This window comes from Lepisosteus platostomus, chromosome 9 (genome assembly GCF_059453375.1).
Source record: "Lepisosteus platostomus isolate fLepPlt1 chromosome 9, fLepPlt1.hap1, whole genome shotgun sequence".
In the NCBI taxonomy this organism is placed as follows: Eukaryota; Metazoa; Chordata; class Actinopteri; order Semionotiformes; family Lepisosteidae; genus Lepisosteus; species Lepisosteus platostomus.
In genome coordinates this window covers 34,263,314-34,282,825 of record NC_142619.1, presented here as the reverse complement: position 1 = coordinate 34,282,825, position 19,512 = coordinate 34,263,314, and the positions used below count along the sequence as shown (strand labels likewise).

Below are 19,512 nucleotides of genomic sequence, written 5' to 3'. Positions count from 1 at the left end.
AACTTGATAGTCTCTAATTATCCTTGCATTTTAGGGTGCTCAGCACAGTCTCAAAAATCATGAACTACAAATCACCATAACCAGACACTAACATACTTTCTCCCTTGCTCTGAGACCAATGTTTGACTTGTACTTCCAAACTAATCATTTGAAGTACCTGGCTACTTCTTCACAGAAAAGTAGCTTTACCAGAGTTAGGGAACAAGTAATAGGTTTATTCCATGCTGAAAAAAAAGAAGAAAGAGAACACAACGTTTCGGCCGTGGAGCCTTCTTCAGGTAGATACATTTAACAGGGATAATCAAATGTTAGCATCCATTAAAGAACAGTGAGTAACACAGTGACACAAGGAAGCTTGCAATGAGAAAGATTAGTATCACTACTTACCTGTACATGAATAATCGTCAATTCTAATATAGCCTGTCTGGCAGATACACATGAAGGAACCAGGAGTGTTGACACACATGGTATTCTCTCGACAGTAATGCTTTCCTTCTGCACACTCATCAATATCTGCAAAAAAGAATACATACACACAACACAATGCAAGAAGTTATACTTATTTTGTAAATTGTAGCTTTATTAAAAAAGGAAATAAATTGCATTGCTGATCCAGTAGATAAGCACATTTATTAATCACAATCTTCTGCAATAACTAATTTGTACACTATCTGTAAATTGTTGGCTTTGCCTTTGGATGTAACAGTATACAGTATATGAAGTATATGGTATATACAGTATTTATCTAAGCAGAACTATCTACTGTATATATGGAACATACTGTATGAAACACAGAATTGCAAAAATGAAACATCATGCAAATACTTTTCAATTCCAACTACATGATATAATTTAGTTCAGGAGCACTACTGCTCCTAACAATAGCTCCAATCAAAGCATCAACAATAACAACAAAAACAGTCTTTACCGAAGTACAAATCTTAAACCTGAACCCCAGCCCTTTCTTTAAATTTAATCTGTTATTCCCGTATAAACCTAATATAAGGATTGTCTCTGAAAAGGTTTTCAGTTTTTACTTTGCTTTTTTTTATATACAGTATATATACACAATGTATTATATATGCCAGGGGTTTTGCCAAATTGGATTAGTAACATTATTCCTATTTGAAATCAGTCGATATTATATCAGAAAAGAAAGTTTTGTCTTTACACTGAAAAGGTAAAGAGAGTTTATCACACTTCTATATTGTGAGTAATGATGATACAGTACATTAAGAATAAGACTCTGGAAGGAGAGGAAAATTATGTTGCCTTTTACTCTGCTAGTGCTAAAACGATTATCTGCCAAGCTATATGACAAGTCAATTCAAAATTAAGTTATATCATTCAAAGTCTTGCCAAATGTATATAAGTCTAAGAGACCTGAACCTAAACGTCTTATGTAAACATATATTATTAAATGCCAACCTGAATTAAGTAACATTTTAATTTATAAATCTATAATTTCAGATGTATAGTGAATTTTAGAAATATTGCATATTAGGAAATAAATCAATACTGTTAAAATTTGTTAATTATTTTCCATTTTTATGTGTACGTTTTTATGTCTGTGTTGTACAGTCAACAGAAATATTTTTCATCGTGAAACTATCAGTCTTACAGCAGCAGTGATTTGGTTACAGTATGTAAACCTACTGGTTTTGTGGTTTGCAAATAATCTAATCTGGATTTGTTGATTTCTGTTCTGACCACCACAACTGAAAGGGAAATCCAACGGAAACAAACATCAATCATGTGTTGACTACAAAAGAAGTTCCTTTTGTGACCAAAACTAAAAAAAAAGATGAAGGCATGTTGTGCCCACTTTTAGGCTCTGACAGTAACTGTGGAACGAGAAAACATTTACAGCATGACACTACAATCAACAAACAACATAAGACCTGTGCATTTGTAAGATACACTGAGAACAGTGCATGAACAAAGCAAGCTTATTGACCTTTTGTCTCCTTTTTTCACCAATAAAGAGAAACAGCTCTTCTAAACTTCATTTGAAAAGCGAGACTAAAATAAACCAAAGAATTTAAATCTTAGCAGGAAAAACAAGCAATAATTGGTTTAGGATGTTCTTGTCTCCACATAATTTTGAAGTTGCACATGAATTGCCAATGTCTACATGGTGTCATAGTCCTAATACTAAATCCCAACCTAGAAACAAGAGGAGAAACGTTTTATTTGCTAAGAAATATAAGGTGCTGACATACTGAATTCATGACCTGCTATTCCTAAGAGCTGGGATGATGTCACCTACAGTACATGATGTTTCCTTACTTTTGTTTAAGATAATTATGCTGATGGGTTGCAAACTAAAAACATTTCTGATGAAAAAATACTCTCCAAAGGTGAAATGTGAAAGGCATTAACACAATAAAAGTGAAACCAGAAGTACTGGAACATTAATGTCTGCATTAGTGTAAATATACCTAAAGTAGACCTGTTTAAATTATTATTTTTTTAAATCCCTAGATTTGTAACATGCAAGCAGCTTATCTGAATGTATCCGTGCTTATAATACACACAGTTGGCTTTTTCCCCTCAATTTCATGTTTTTCTTTCTCATTATTGACAGCATGGCTTTCTCTATATTCATACTGATAAAGGAACCCTTCCAGTGTCAATTTGCACCTTTGATTTGTATCACGCTGAAATGCACCTCATTAAGCAAAAAGCCAAGGTCTTTCAGCCCTGCTTTATTGTATTTTTTTCTCACTTTACTGACTTGCATTGGCAGACTGCATGGAAAGTTCAATTATATTTTCATTGAATCCTACAGTACATTGGGATATTTTTTATTGTTTTAATACTCCTCTTTACTCTCAACGCTACAACAGGCCTTGACAGGCACCTCCACCCACATCTGCCTCTATAAAGAATGTTCTAAGAGCCTATTTCCTGTGCTGTTTACTATTTAGCTGTTTAATTCCTGTTTTCTCTAACTTTCTCTCCACTGCACTTCAATCCCCATGCTACAGAGCCAATCTTCTAATTCAAATGTTACAACCTACTTCAAGTGACTATTTAATATTTCAAATTAACTTAAATCAAATTAAAAAGACGTTCACTTGTGTTGCATGTGCAATGTATTTTATTTCTGTTTCATATTAACACAGTAAAATGTAGCAATTGCTATCCCAGAATGATGTTAAAATTACACATCAGAAACTTACATTGAAAAAAAAATGGGTAGTTGATTTAGTAGCTATTAACTGTAGAAATCATCAGTCAGCAGTGACACTTAGTCAGTCTAGCTGAAACACTAAGTTATAACTTGTCACTATTTGGATTACAGGCTTCTGAATTTAAATGGCTTGTAACGAAGAAGAGGTGATTTCCATCTCCATTAGCTTGCTCCATTTCCGTGATTGTTCTGTCACATAGTGGCACATGATACAGCAACTTAAAAGAGGAAAGAAATCAATACCAGCTTTTATCTCTAAATAAAATTATTAGTGACAGGTTTGTTACATTAAAAATCTAATGATCCAAAAATAGACTTTTAGATAGAAAATAGAAATAAACTGCACACCAAAAACACATACCTGCAAGTTTGATGCAGGGGTGCATTTCCTCTATAGTTAATAGACTGTATTCTGTCTATTGAACTACAGCAATTTAGTTTTTAATTCTTTTAATATAAGCACAAAAATAATATCTATGATCATGATCATTAGCTTGGCTGAACAGAGTGAACCTATAAATATATTTTTTGAAAAAAACAGCCTTGCTGCAGTTTAAAAGGTAAAAAAAAAGAAATGCAGAAATAATTTTAGTTAGGATCTTCCTGTGGCCTAGTACAGGAAGCTTTGTGATGTAATGATTTCTTTCCTAACCCAAAAGGTCAGCAGGGTGGATAGAGGACATAACCAGAGCAGTGAAGTATGTGAAGGGGAAGCTCTGAGCTTTCAGACCCTTTCAGAGAAAAAGTGTAAGTATCAGACTGTGAAATAAAGAGAGATGAAGCAGAGCACGCCATACAATAGACGGACACATATGTATGTGCCATTCTGCTATCTTGGTGTGGAGAGATTACCTGCCCCTGTCTGAATTATTTTTTTTCTGTCCTCAAGTAGCAAATGCCTAAACCATTTGATATTGCAAATACCATCCTAATGAAAATCATTGGTTGGTTGAAATCAAAAAGTTGGTTTTTCATTGAGTTGGGTTTTCTATCACACAGCCGAAAAAAAAAATCCATGACAAATTACCTCCCTTCTCATTCTTATATTTTTTCCAATAACTGTCTAATTCGATTTTTATAACAGAATTCAAATGCAGAAGCATAATAATAATTTTACTTTGCATTACTGAAGAAACTTAATTGTAAAGCCCAATGGATGAATTTAAGTCAGTCCATAAGTAATACAGTTTAAAATATAACTAAAATTAAAATTTTTCAGGGTATCTTGTATCAGGAATTGATCAAGAACAAAAGAAAATATAAGACTTTAATCATTGCTGAATACATCTTAATGTAAAAGTCTGTGACAATAATAACTATTTAAAAGTCATTACACATTATAACTTACACATGCATCCTTTGTTTCTTATATTATCCTGTTTCACTGAATTGACGTTTCCCTCTATGATCTATACTATCCTGTTCATTGAAAGTGAGAGTCAGCAAACTCAAAGGTTGAGGAGCTAAGGGTGCTGGTTCAAGCTGCCAGAAAACTATGAATTAGACGGCACATATCATGCCTGATGAAGACAGTCAGGAGTTCCATTAGACTCTTTAAAATACAGTATTAGCAATATTAGCAATTTAGCAGCCTCTAATACAATATATTAAGCTAATTATCCGATGCTCCATTCATTTCAATTACAACTTAGTCCAGTGCAGGGTCACAGTGAGCCAGAGTCTAACATGACAGATGGCATAGACTTCTCAATTGTCACAAAGCAAGGTGTTGTGATACTTGCATCATTTAAATTCTATACTGCCTTTAGATTCAGAATTACAAAAAGCAAAAACTGTAGATGAAACAAAATCCAAAGAAATATGATAAATTTATCCCAGCACTGAAATTATGCCAGCCCAACAGGATCCTCACAATTTTAAGCACTGAAATTCACTGCATTCAAAATAAATGTATTGTAGCGAATTCAGGTTCGGCGAGGACGGACTCAGTGACTCAGACACTCGTTGAGTAGAAAAACGGCGCTTTTATTAAACTTTGGAACAGCCAGCACAGCACACCTGCGCCCGCGCACCAGCAGAGAAAATGACAGACGGAGTGGGAGAGAGAACAAGCAAGCGCCAGAGTGAGAGAGAGAGAGCGACACAAAGGGGTGTGAAACCAGTGAACTATTTACACGAAAAGGGGCGATCTACCCAGACTAAGCCCGTTTCACAGTGGGTCAGCTGCACTGGTCAGCGGTTTTCCTGATCCCCGCCCTGAGCACTACTACTCCCCTCCTTCCCCTCGCTGTGTACCCCAGCCAGGCGCTCTTCGGCCGTAGCGCCGGGCGAATGCGCTACAGTATATACAGTAACTGCCATGAATTGTCTTGAACAGACCATTTATGTAAATACAAATTAGCGCTTTGAAAAGTAAATTTAGAGATAAAATTTAATTAGGAACCCTAGAACATTTTATACTATTTTAAATATATAATATTTTGTTTTTAGTTACTGTACGAAGAGTTTGTACAAGTGTACATGGATACACAAACATTTTTTCAAAACTTTTTATTGACAAAAAGTTCATAGCACTAACTTATCTTTATTCTGAACTTGTCAATTGGAACATTTGCTGTAGCAGCACAGTTTGTAGTGTGTAGGAAGAGAAGAATGTGATGTGTGCAATATAGCCACGGTGGAGGCGAGAAGCATGTTGTGTACTGCCAGTGCTATTTTGAGAACAGCATGTCATATGAATTCCAAACATTTATGTTAAACTCGTTTTTATATTACAAAAGTGTACTACAGGTGAAAAACAATTCACCTGAAATTTTAAATTGGAATTTTTTAATAAACCAGAATAATAAATATTTTTAAAATACAGATAAATAAATCCTATGAAATATCAACATTATGAAATTAAAGTATTACATTAAATTATGAATAAATTATTAAACATTCAGTGATTAACTAGTTTTAGAGTCCAGGGTGTATTCTGCCTCGTGTCCACTTTTTGCCAGGTTAAGCTTCAGTTTACCGTGACCTACAGTATACTTTCAATGAGTGGTTATTGAAAAGTGGATGGATGAAACTTATTAATCACTCACTGATTTAAATAAAGTGAAAGATATTATTGTTGAAAACATCAGTTTACAGGAAGAATAACTGGGCATTCCAGATCAAAGAAAATACGTTTATTTATATCCCTCTGTAATCATTCATAAAGAAACACCACTTGTTGTATTCCCTTCAGTGTTGGTATGTTGTTAAACAGTACTGTATGTAAGACTACACAATTCATTTTCACCATGAGGTAATTACGTATTTATACCACAGGAAACCAGCTTGCAAGGAAACAATCTACAAAAAGCATACAGTACTACTGTTTATGGTACAAAACCATTTGTTTAAAATGCCTTTTACCCTAACATCATGGATATCTTCAACTAAAATGGATTGTTTAATCTGGACAACTCTAGAGCAAGGCTATACATCACTGAAACTAGTTGTCATGGAGATAAGAAGTGAAAAATATACGAGGTCAAAGCACAATGCATTTTAATAATCAGTAGAAAATGCGATTCTTGTTATTGACAAGATAAATGACAGATAAAGTATTGTAAAGCATATACAGCAGTAATCCCTTAACCACTTTCCTTTAATTGATTTTTATTCAACTTTGTCACCAAGAGACACAAAACCTTTAATGTTTTCAAATGGGAAGAGAGTTGCTTTTTTAGAACTATAATAAATGTGTGATTACAGTAAAAAATGAATACATAGGCAAATAATTACATCTTCAGAAACATTATTTTCTATCATTTTCTTTTCCTTGAAATTGATAATAGATAATAATAGATGTGTTAAGTAGCAGTAGTATCCATCTATTGTCTTTTATGTAAATTTCAAAAATAATCCTTCAAGTATGTCCCAATGGAGCTTACGCCTGCATCACAGAGAGGGAAATAATATTTTTCATTCTCTCATTTCACAGAATTCTTTATTTTGATTTGTCATGCCTTAAAAATCTATTGCAAGAACTTTTTATGATATTTTGTGTTCACTGTTATTGCAGAGTTATGAAGAAATTCAGATATTCACCGGTGTGACAAGAACATCACAATACATTTAATTGCAGACACTTTTAGTTTTTATGGAAGAAGACTATTATTTCAAATTCCTATTCCTTAAGCATCCCTGAAGTCTTATTTTGGGGGTCTTTCAAAACTGGAGAGTTACCCCTAACAACAGATAAAGGTATTTCTGATTTAGCAACTACTGGTTCTTATAGACCCAGGAATAATACTTTGTTGTGAAAATTGGACTTGAATATGAAAAAAGTGGGAAATGTAAATGGTAGCAAAAAATCAGAAAGCACTGGACCATGAGAAAAGAAAGAAAAACTACATATAACGTTTTAAAAAATGGTTAATTCCAAATTGCTTGAGTTAATTGAAATTGTCTTGCATTATTGCTGTACCTTAATACAAAAATGTATCAAGAAAATAAACTTGTCTATTGTAACAGTAATATGCAAAATGTAATGTATGTCTCAAATTTATTATCAGTATCTTATTATGTGTTTTTATTTGTAATACATTTTGTAGTATTCAAGAATCACATCACACCCACAGTACACAAGACAACAAATGGGATGAATAAACACACCAAACAGGTAGAAATTCAATGTGCCATGACATTAAAAATTAATTTTAATGTATTAAAATGCATGCTGTAAACTCTAAACTGCTTGCTTGTACATTCAAAACAGGCACATAAGCAATACTATGCACATAACACAGGAAAAGGGATCTGCTTTTTTCTGTGAATTTCAGGGTAGAGTGAAGAATACAAAGGCCTTAATTTCATCAGTTAAAGTACATATGTGAAATAATAATACTGTACAAATGTTGAAACAATTGTGCAACATATCACTGCAATCATCTTTACTCATTTAATGGCTTTCGATTTAAAAATATTTAAATAAACAGTTACCTGTGAGTGCAGAATTGTACAATATTTTGTAATGCACGTGAAAGTATTCAAATATACAAAGATTTTGGAATGTATGTATTTCACATGAATCAGAAAGCAAAAACTTTTTTTGTCTGCTATGTTGACATTCAAGAACAAATCAAGCGCAAAGCATACACTGGCAGAAATTCAGAAATTCTGTAAAGCAGCAAAGCAAAATTGCCCAACATTTATAATACTCGTAAGTCCATATAATTTCATTCCATGTGCAACAGGCAACAGAAAAAAATAAAGAAAATACTAAACTATAAACACAACTTACATTCTATATATTTGAGCTCTGCAACTAAAATGTTTCAGTAATTCAGTGATTTGTGCCAAACCTGTGGTCATGTACATGAGGGAATGATCAAAAGAATTTCTTATGGGTTTATTCCCTATGGTAGGATGCTACTATAACAATAAAAGTGTGATATTAAAAAATATTCCTGATCTATTCTATGATAAGACATTATATCTCATAACAAAATGTTAAAATGGGTTGCAGTTTAAGACATTAACTAAATAATAATTAATTAGATAATAATAATTAGATAACTTAGATTATCTTTTAGATTTGTAGTTTATCTAGATTAGAACTAGGTAATTAACTACAAATCAATTAGATATTCTGAATGTGATTTTGGAATGTATTTCACATGAATATTATTCTAAAAATAATACTCTAAAAGAAACCTGTAAACATAATAGCATGCTTCTTCCTGTGATATCACCTCTTCTTTCATTTCTATTCTGTTTTATAGTTCCAGTTACTTACAGATCTGTAAAATAATAGCCTCCAGAGACTGTCCACATTTCACTGCTAATAGTTGCCTTTAAAAACACCTAGATTACCATAGCATGAGTACTTATTTCCCTTTCTGAATTTCCTGAGTTGAATTCATGTTGCACATGGAGTTAGAAATATTATAAAGGGAGATATGATCTTATGCAAATTAGGAGTTCCAAAAATCTTTATTTGTGCTGCCTACATAACAAAATTGTAGTGTCTAATTGAAGATTATATGAATTGTTAAGAGTTAGTGAATCTCACAATCACAGAACGTAGCAACCATGTACAAGTAACTTGAATTCAGATATTTTATATTTTCACAACATTTGCAGAACCAGAAGTTTTGTAATTTCTAATCAATGAGTATGATGTTTTGAATGAACTTCTTGTGTATATAAGATTTTTATTAGAGCTTTGTTCATGAATTTCAGATTATAAAGTATATTAACAGAACTATGCATGTGCGACTTCACTATTCATAGTAAAAAAAATACTTTTATTAAAGAAATATTAATATCAGATAACATATTTAAAGAGATTAATATTGAGAAGTGACACTTTTCCTCTGTCAAAAATGCAGATCCACTCTAAAGACTAGAATTGTGTGGCATATTCTTCCCTGAGATCTTAAAGAATTGTAAGCTATTACCATCATATTTTCAGAAAAAAAAATCTATTATATCCTAAAGGCAATGCTGTTGCCATAGTACCTCTTCTTGTTTTCTATAAGTGGATAAATAACTCTTTGAAGAGGATTAATAATAATAATAATAATTGCTTACACTTATATAGCGCTTTTCTGGACACTCCACTCAAAGCGCTTTACAGGTAATGGGGACTCCCCTCCACCACCACCAATGTGCAGCCCCCACCTGGATGATGCGACGGCAGCCATAGTGCGCCAGAACGCTCACCACACATCAGCTATCAGTGGGGAGGAGAGCAGAGTAATGTAGCCAATTCATAGAGGGGGATTATTAGGAGGCCATGATTAGTAAGGGCCAATTGGAAATTTGGCCAGGACACCGGGGTTACACCCCTACTCTTTTCGAGAAGCGCCCTGGGATTTTTAATGACCACTGAGAGTCAGGACCTCGGTTTTACGTCTCATCCGAAGGACAGCGCCTGTTTACAGTATAGTGTCCCCGTCACTATACTGGGGCATTAGGACCCACATGGACCGCAGGGTGAGCACCCCCCGCTGGCCCCACTAACACCTCTTCCAGCAGCAACCTTAGTTTTTCCCAGGAGGTCTCCCATCCAGGTACTGACCAGGCTCACACCTGCTTAGCTTCAGTGGGTTGCCAGTTGTGAGTTGCAGGGTGATATGGCTGCTGGCATAACCATTTATTTAATAAATTAGCACATAGAGCAGTAAATGTGTGGTGAGAGCACAACCCACATTCCCCAGATTCCTCTGGTGGGGGGGTGGGGGTGAGCCGCTGCTCTGTCACCTGACCAGTTGCAGGAAGTTAACTGATCAGGTGACTCTTTCAAAAAGACAGGAAGAGGGAGCTTTCATTGTCAGTCAGTGGAAGTGGTTTGTTTGTTGTCTGAGGGTGCAGCAGACAGAACCCCTGTGTACCCTACTTGCCAGCGGCAGAAGGAAAAAAAAGGATAGAAAGAATCTGTGTGTTTTGGGGAAAAAACTGTTGAACAGTTGAAAGTTTTAAGAAGAGTCTCAGGGGAGACATTGGTATTGTTTGTTGAACCGGTAAGCAGTGTAGCTGCTCGGCAATGATAGTTAAGTCACAAGGCTCAAAAAAGCTTAGGTTTTTGGTTTATTTGGTGGTGCAGTTTCCTTGCACTGTAAATAAGGGCACTAGGGTGTTTTTGATTCTTACAGCTGCGTGTTTGGTTGTTCGTTGGCCTAGATCCACTCATATTTAAAGATCCCTTTATGACACGCCCATGGGTATGTCACAGTGTCAATAGTCTTTAAAAAAGCTGTAAATAATTTCTGGTATTTTCTGCATTTCATCCAGAGCTTTGGACTTTGTCTAACTATTCCTTTTGTCTATTTTTGTGGCATCTATCAAGTACTGAATATGAAGCTCTATTCCCTCTTAATACAACTATTGTATATCCTTTTAAAATCACATAATAATAGCCCAAAGGAGCACATTGACACATGAAAGGAACAATATACAGTCCTCATTACTGCATGAAATAACAGAAAAAATAGTATTGTTCAGTGAAACTAGGAAAACACATACTGTATGAGGCAAAACATTGTGTCTCTTTTTGTTTCCTTTTGGTATGGAATAAACCTTTACCTGTTCCTTTGTAGCCTATGCATGCGGACACACCCACCTACTTGAACATCAACAATGAATTTGAGCCATCTTGGATAAGATGGAGGTCTATCCCTCTCTTAATCTTGATTCAGAGAAACACATACTATATCTATCATGACAAAATAATGCTACCATACATTCTACATGTTCTACATGTTCTATAAAGACTATAACACTATAACCAAGTCTGAACTTGGAATTCCTAATGAAAAGGACCAGCAATCATCTGACACCACATCCCGCTCATCTCAGACATTCCTGACTGTGTTGGCCCAAGTCCAAACTGCACAGATGAACACTTTATAATTCTGAACAGCTATAATAAGATGTCTGCAAACACTGTGCAAAATTCTAACTACTGTTATCACCAGAGGTTCTTTCTCAATTTTTAGAACATCCATAAAGGTTGTAAACTTAAATTTAAATTTGGTTTTCCTGATTAATTTTAACTCAAGCATACACCTGCACCATTCTATAAATGTGCCTGAAAGGAGACCATGCTATATGCCACAGAATTCATATGGAGCTGCAAGAATTTTTTATCAAAGCCCAGATACAGAATACTATATCAAAATTCATATGGTATCTTATTAGCAGTATGTATACAGTGGGATGCATACATGTCTTACTATATCTAACTGGCATTGTTACTATCATGTGTAAACAGCTTAATCCACTTAGCAAGAAAATATTAGGAGGACTGATCAAGTTTTATTATAGACTAATTAGTAAGTTTATGTAAGCAATTTTTGTTATGCATCTTTTCACCCATGTTACAGACAATGTAAAAAAGACAATTCAATATATGACACAGTATGTTCTTTTCTTATAAAAATTCCTGGTAAAGATGTATTAATTCTTATAAAGCCGAGCTTGTCGGTTCTTAAAGCATTTTATTGTTTATGATTAAAAGTCCAATTCTGATCACACAAAAAGTGTAAGTGCTGCAGAGCTTATCTAATACTGCCTACTATCAAATACTTATTGTACTGGTGACATTTCTAATTGAGCTGAGAAACTTTTACCGGCACAAAAAAAAATTCTATACAGAATTCCTAAGAGTCAGTAACTCAGACTCAGTACTTTTTTGACAGTAAATTGCTTTTACTTACTGAGATAAGCAGTCCCTAGAGTCTCTTCCCTACCACTGCATTTATAAAAAATTTAAACATAGATGATTTCATAGTCTATATTTAGCTCTGAGATGACTCCATATTTAAAAAAAACATCTCCAGGTTCTTAGTGATTGTTTAGGCTTTTAATCTGTATGAGTTTCTATTTAAATGTGATTAAAACAATAACTGCCTTAATACCTCTAATGTTGATTCTACCTAAGCAATGTTGCTGGTGGTTAACAGATGAATGACAAATAAGATGGGAATAAGAAGAAAATATGATGTTTCACTACCTATTAACTTTTACCTTTATTTCCAAATATTAATTAGCAAAAATAAATATCTTCATTAAATAGTAAAGCACAGCTACAGTACTAGTTAATAGTAGTCAGTACCTCATTAAGTCTCAGCCAAATAATGTTTGGTAAGCAATACTTGCTGTAAAGGAAAACCTTTAAGATCAGCACTATTCCCATGTCAAATGTGGACTTTCAGGATTACCTTGTAAACAATATCAGGAAACTGCAATCAAACCAAGATGTACCCACCTTGGATACATCTGGCTTTAAAGCTAGCTTTGTCATATGAAACATTTGCTTTGAAAATATATGTATTGTGCAAACTATGAACAATAAATAGTAGTAGTGTATTTTTTGTATCAGCTAAAGATAAATTAAAATTAATCTGAATTCATAGTCAGATCAGTAACATTTATATTACACTTAACCAAGTAAAAAGGATTTTTTATTGCACTCATCAAAAATATTGCTTGAAAGAAATGAATGCCAAAATGTTTTGTTTGCTTTTTAGGAATACCATAAAGTACCCTTGGATAAAAAAACATTGATCTGACTCACGTACAGTATAGGTCAAAATCAATCTCTGTTGCATGAGCCAGCAGTTTAAGCAGTTTAACCTTGATGATAAAAGCTCAGGGTAGAACAAAGTGTCCTATTAGTATATGCCAAGAGTCTGATAGCATCTTTAATTAAGCACACACACTAAGACTTTAATTACCTGGGGCAACTGCTGACCTAAAGACATGTTAAAAACATGCATTTCAAACAAATAGTTGGCAATATTCTACTGTATTCACCAATACCAATAAGAAAGTTGAGCAAGAAAGCTATTGAACCATTCAAGAAAAACAGAAAAAAATGTTTTGTAGGACATTATGTGAATTTATATACAGTTTGGGAAAATGTACCAGCAGTTTTATAGCTTCTGGAATTGAAGTGTGTTCTGAATGCAAGCAACTAAAATGATGATGGATAACTAGCTGACCTTCAAAGATGGTTTGAATATATTTCAGGAGAATCTTGATAATAGGAGCTGTCATAAAGACTTTAACAAGCTCTCTTACTAAAAAAAGAACTTTCAGCTTGAAACCCAAATTGTTTTTAAAAAGATCATTTAATACATTACTGATTTACTTAACAAAATATTTTGAGGATCCCTAAAATTAAGAATGTTATCACAAATAAAATGTTATCACAGCAAGATGATTTAGGAAAAATAATCTTGGTTATTATTTTTCACCTTCTTTGTAATTGTTCCATTCACGAATAGTGATTGTACAAGTATAAATAAAGGTATATACGTCTACTCAATTTATTTTCTGCAAAATAAGTTTATTGAGTTTCATCCATACAGGTAATAATTTAGATTAAAGTTCGTGCAAGAAGCCTTAAATTGTTGCACAAATGTCATGACAATGTATTACAGCAGAAACAAAATTTGAAACATTTTATTGCAGAAATCTTTAACTAGTTCATTCTCAAGGATTACAAAGCATCATTAACAGCAAAACAAACTAAATACCAATATATAGCAATTGTTGCCATCCATGAAACTGTCTCATTTTGTATCATTTATTTTATTTTAACTAATGCATGTAGTAAGAAATGTTCAATTATAATGACAACCAAGAGACCTATATACTGTACTGTATATGGTAGGGGTGGGATTTTTAAGCCTAAGCACCACAGCACTAGTCACTATTATTTAGGTTCAGTATAATGCATTTATGTCTCATAAGGTTTTAAAGGCTCAAAGGAAAAATAAACGCTCTCAGTGTAAGCTACAGATGTTCAATTACCTAAGTAAGGATACAAATAAGATGAAGCCATTTGGCTCAACAAACATGTTCCATTGTGACTAGCTACTTTTATGACATGATGATTTTATACAGCTATTTCTTGAGGGATGCCAGTGTACAGTACGAACTTCACAACAGCACACATGGTAACAAGAACTTTACACAATCATCTCCACCACATGTACAATCAAGCCTTTTTACATGTGACATGGTGGGAGCTTCACATTGCCTTATTATACAATTAAAGAACTTTATATACAAATGCATGGATTATGGTATGATGACTTCATGGTTACCATCTGTTGTGCATGAAAAATTAGAATGTTTTCTACTGAAACTATTCCTTTGGGTGAATCTAAACTTGTTGTCATTAAAGAGCCAGTGTAACATTTTGTAAGTGATAACCACACTTTCCTGAATAATTTTCATGTCAGATTTACTAAATTAAAATGTTTTGCAAAAGTATTCAAACTCTTCCTGTGATGTTGTATTTTATTAAATTAAAAATGATGCATATGTATTTTTTAACTTAATACTTTATTAGAAACATGTAGCATCAAATTCAAGACTTCTAAGCATAAGAAACAACCATCACCAAAAAAAAAAAATGTTTTATGATAGCATATGTAAAGTATGCAGACCCATGAGCTCAATATTTAGTGGAAGCACCTTTGTCAGCAATTACAGTTATGAGTCTCTGCCACGTTTGTAAACTACACTGGTTTGGAGCAATTTTGTTCATTTTCTTGGAGATTTTCTCAAGCTGCCCAAAGTTGTTAGAGAATCACATCCACATATGGACAGCAGTTTTCAAGTCTTTCCACATATTCTCCAGAGAATTCAAGTGAGGACTTTCACTGGACCACTGAATGATATTTACTTTCTTTTTAAACTGCTCAAGTGTTGCTTTGGCTGTGTGCTTTGCATCACTGTCCTACTGGAAGGTGAAGGAAGGTTTTCTTCTAGGATTTGCCAGTACTTTGATCTATGGTCATGTCTATGTCTCCATGAATCTCCTGCTGATGAAAAGTGCTACTACAACATAATTCTATTACCACCTTGCTTGGTAGGGATGGTGTTGACTAAGTGATGGACTACTTTGGGTTGTACTTCAAATGCTTTGCATCCATACCAAAGTCTTGTCTGACCACAAAATCTTTTTATCACGTTTGCAATATCACATAAGAGCTTTGTTGCACACCCCGTTCAAGTTTTGAGATTTTATTTTTCCGGTTTCATACAAGCCTTCTTTGTGGAATAACTGGAATATTCTTGACCCATTTCAGTCATTAAACTCTAACCTAACCAGTTTCCTCCTTGCCCAACCGCTCAATTTGGAGAGATAGCCTGATCATTGTGTGTATGGGTGCCTCCCACTCCACCATGCTCAAAAAGGTATTAGGGGTCCTTGAAATATTTTCATATCCTTCTCCTGACCTGTGCCTTTATATAACTGGGTTGTTATAACAAATCCCTGAGGTATTTACTGCAGAAAGGTCCTTGTTCTCCATGGTTGAATATTTCCTTGAAATCCACTACTTGATTGAGGCACCTTGTAGACAAAGGTGTATTTATTTAAATAAGCACCACTATTATTGGTCACAAACATAAGTCACATACAGTAACTCATTGTGTGGCTCATTTAGGTTATTTTGTAAACCTAAATTAATTTAGGCCTACTGCAACAAAGATTTGAATATTTATTGAATTGTGAATTTTTGCAAGGGTCTGATTACTTATGCAAGGCACTGTGGTCTACTACTAATTTTCTTCTCAGTTTAATTGGTGAGGTAATTTCCAATTTCTCCATTTTATTTCTTACTAAGTGAGCTGCTGGAAATGAATAGCAACCACTTGGCACAGAGACAAGTGCTGCACTTCAGTTGTGGATGGAGTGGATTTCCTACTCCATGTTGAGCACAATAAGATCCTTTCAGTTGAAACATTACACACAAAATTCAAGGAACTACTAAAATTCATAAAATGTCAAATTAAAATAATATTTTCTTAAAAATTTGAAAAAAGCCTTTCAATTTAATTGAAAAATAGCAAAAACAAGCTGCACTGACAGAGTTATTTTTCTTCTCTATATAGGCGTAAAACAATATCTTATTTCTCAAAAGATGCTTGTCATCAAAGTCACAAAGTACTTATTTTTGGAGTATCAGGCGCTAATTGGTTTTGTATATCAATGAATGCAGAAGCACTCTTAATCAAAAATATATCTCTTCTCAACATTATAATTCATTATTCCCTTTGAGACAGTATAATTAGTAAGACTTTAAATTACAGTACATAGTTCGAATTATTGAGAGAAAATAGTGAAATAACCCTTGGTACAAAAATGACTAAAATGTGAAATGAACCAATATATCATTATCCCCTTGATTGAGTTAAGAACAAATCTGTGCTGTTACAATTGTGTTAATTTTTTTCTTTATCGTTCCTTTCTCTGTTAGATTATTTGTGTTTTTTCCCTTATTGCACTGTCTAGGTATGATCACTGCTTCCATATTATCCAGCATAAACTGCAGATTTTATAAACGCATGTTTCTGGGGAGGGAGCAGTGGGGTGCTCCTTCCCTTCCTCTTAGTGCCTCCTTCTGTAAGGCACTTTAATTTTATATTTATCTCTATTCATATGTAAAAACTATCCATACTAATACTCACATCTAAAGTTCTGAGTTCAAGTCTCTTGAGTTCTAAGTGCCAAAACCTTAATAATGTTGCTCTGGTGTCTAATTCTCTGTTGTCCTTGGATGGCCATCAGCTTCTTGAGGATTTTGAAGAAGTTGATGGCTGTCAATAATGGAAAAAAGACAACTTTCCTCCCTGTTCCTTTTCTGCTGTTTCACCACGTTGACTACCCAGGATTAAATTAAATCCCCCTCTCTCACCAGTTGCTGACATTTTTGTTTCCCCTATCCAGCTTCTCTAAATGCTTTCACACTATGAAAGTTACACCGGCTTGTCTTTTTTACAAAGACTGGCCTCTCTCCAAGCTCCATAAATCCCCGTACAACCTCAGTTGAACCATTTAGATGTTTATGTGATCTACCTCGGCATAACCGGTTCTCCCTTCTTCTTTCTCAGCTATGGTTTCACCAACTCCAGCTTCTATAAAACGGACTGCTCTTTCTGCTTCTCTTGCCTCAATGATTCTGCCTTCTACTCCTGCTGCACAGCTGCCAAGCTCTTTGGCTGATATCATCTCTCAACAAATTTCCCGGATTCTTGATTCTCTTTCACATTTTACAGCAGACATTCATTCCCATTTTCTTAAGACTGAAAAATCCTTCCGTTCAGCTCCGCCTCCAGCTTCAGGCCTTCTCATCTCCAGTATTCCTCTTCCCGCCCCTGTATCAGATTTCACCCTAAGCACAGCTACAGCCTCTGGCTCTCAAGCTTCAGCTACCATTCGTTATTATACTCTTGCTCCTCATCTGAGCCATCAGATTCTGGAAGGTAAAGACATCAATCTTCTGTCTCTCATCTTATCCAGCTCTGAATTTATTGATCCCCATGTAGTGGACTGTGGTGACATTAGTCTTAAATTCCACAAACCACACCTTCTTGAGAGATTAACCCATGGGGAATTAATTTTAGAATGAATTGGCACATTACATGTATTGTATTGCTGATCTTTCTATTTGTTACAGTATTTTTTTAAAGAATGCCACACAACCTTTTCGGCAAAAGCAGAGGCTATCCTCGCTACAAGTCATATTTTTGACTGGTCCTCTCCCTATCGTCATCTTCATGCCTTGCTTCTATTCATCTTTCTGATTCGGTGTCATCTGTTTGGTATCCAATGGGACAATAATTATTATTTTGCTACTCAGCTCACCATGAGTTGCTGAGGTTTGAAGTAAAAACTAATAATCTGCAATTATCTATTTAGCACCCATAATACAGTATTTTTATTATTCAGTGTTACGTAAAACATTGTGGAATGCCCACAACTAGGGCAGAACACAACTGCCATGCGTTTTCTACCAAGAGATAACAAAATTATCATTCCTTTGGAAAATGTCTGTTGCTAATAGATTAAAGCCTTTACTGGGCAATCAGGTCATTAAGAGTGAACTTTTCATTAATGTAAACAATATTTAAACCTTTAGCTTAATGTCAGTCAGTTTAAGTTGTTTTTGCTGATTGATAACACACTGCACACAAATAAATCAATACATCACAATAACTAAGAAAATATTCTTTCATCTAGCCTCCATCTTTGTAAGACTCTCATTTTGCTAATCACAAATATACAATAACATGTTAAAGTAACTCTTACAATGTGTAGTCCTACACTGACATTTTTTAAACTGAACTGCTCATTTTCTTCTTAGAATTTTAACAGATTAAATTGTACCTGTAAGTAATTTGCATTTTAGTGTGTGCAATCTGTTACTTTACCTTCACAATAGGCATTATCTTCACGAAGTGCCCGGAATCCATCCTTGCAGCTACAACAGGCCCCAGCTTCCAGATTAACACACTCTGAGTTTTCCATACAGCTGTGGCCTTCAGCACAGAAGTCATGACCTAAAATTCAGGGAAAGATAAAGCGATAATAACTAAAAATCTTCAATGGTCACAAAATCACTGTGTTCTTATTGGAAATCTATATAAGCACATCACAAAATCACAAAAAGTGAAATTTCTACTTTAAAGTACTTCATCTTTTTAAATTCTTTTAATTTATCTTTTTAAGCATGGTTGTCCAAAAATGAAGTTGGCAGTGCATATTTTCTTGTTCTCTACAAACAAATCTAATATGAAAACAAGGACATTATTATTTATAATAATAGTACTGTTTTTCACACAAGTGATAAGAATGATTGTTGACACTCCTGATATTTTGTTTGACATTTTTAGCATTTTAATGTACATGAAAAAATATTGAAGAACATCATTTACTTTGATATAATGGACTTCACACAGTTAAAAGACCTTTGCAAATATTCTTTTGGATATAACCCAAATATTATTTGTATCATCATCAGATTATTTTAGGAGAGTAGTACATCTCATTTTGTACTGACAGAAGCCTCTCTATG

General features: G+C 34.2%; 1 protein-coding gene across 1 annotated transcript in view; it reads right to left on the bottom strand.

Annotated features, from left to right (window-relative positions):
• The window catches only part of LOC148654888 (protein kinase C-binding protein NELL2-like), a 127,089-nt gene that overhangs the window by 74,726 nt on the left and 32,851 nt on the right, over positions 1 to 19,512 (bottom strand). The window contains exons 12-13 of the mRNA XM_088644789.1: positions 18,869 to 18,997; positions 388 to 513 (exon numbers count right to left, since the gene is read on the bottom strand). Of these exons, the coding sequence (XP_088500915.1) occupies positions 388 to 513; positions 18,869 to 18,997 (255 nt within the window). The remainder of the gene's footprint in view (positions 1 to 387; positions 514 to 18,868; positions 18,998 to 19,512) is intronic.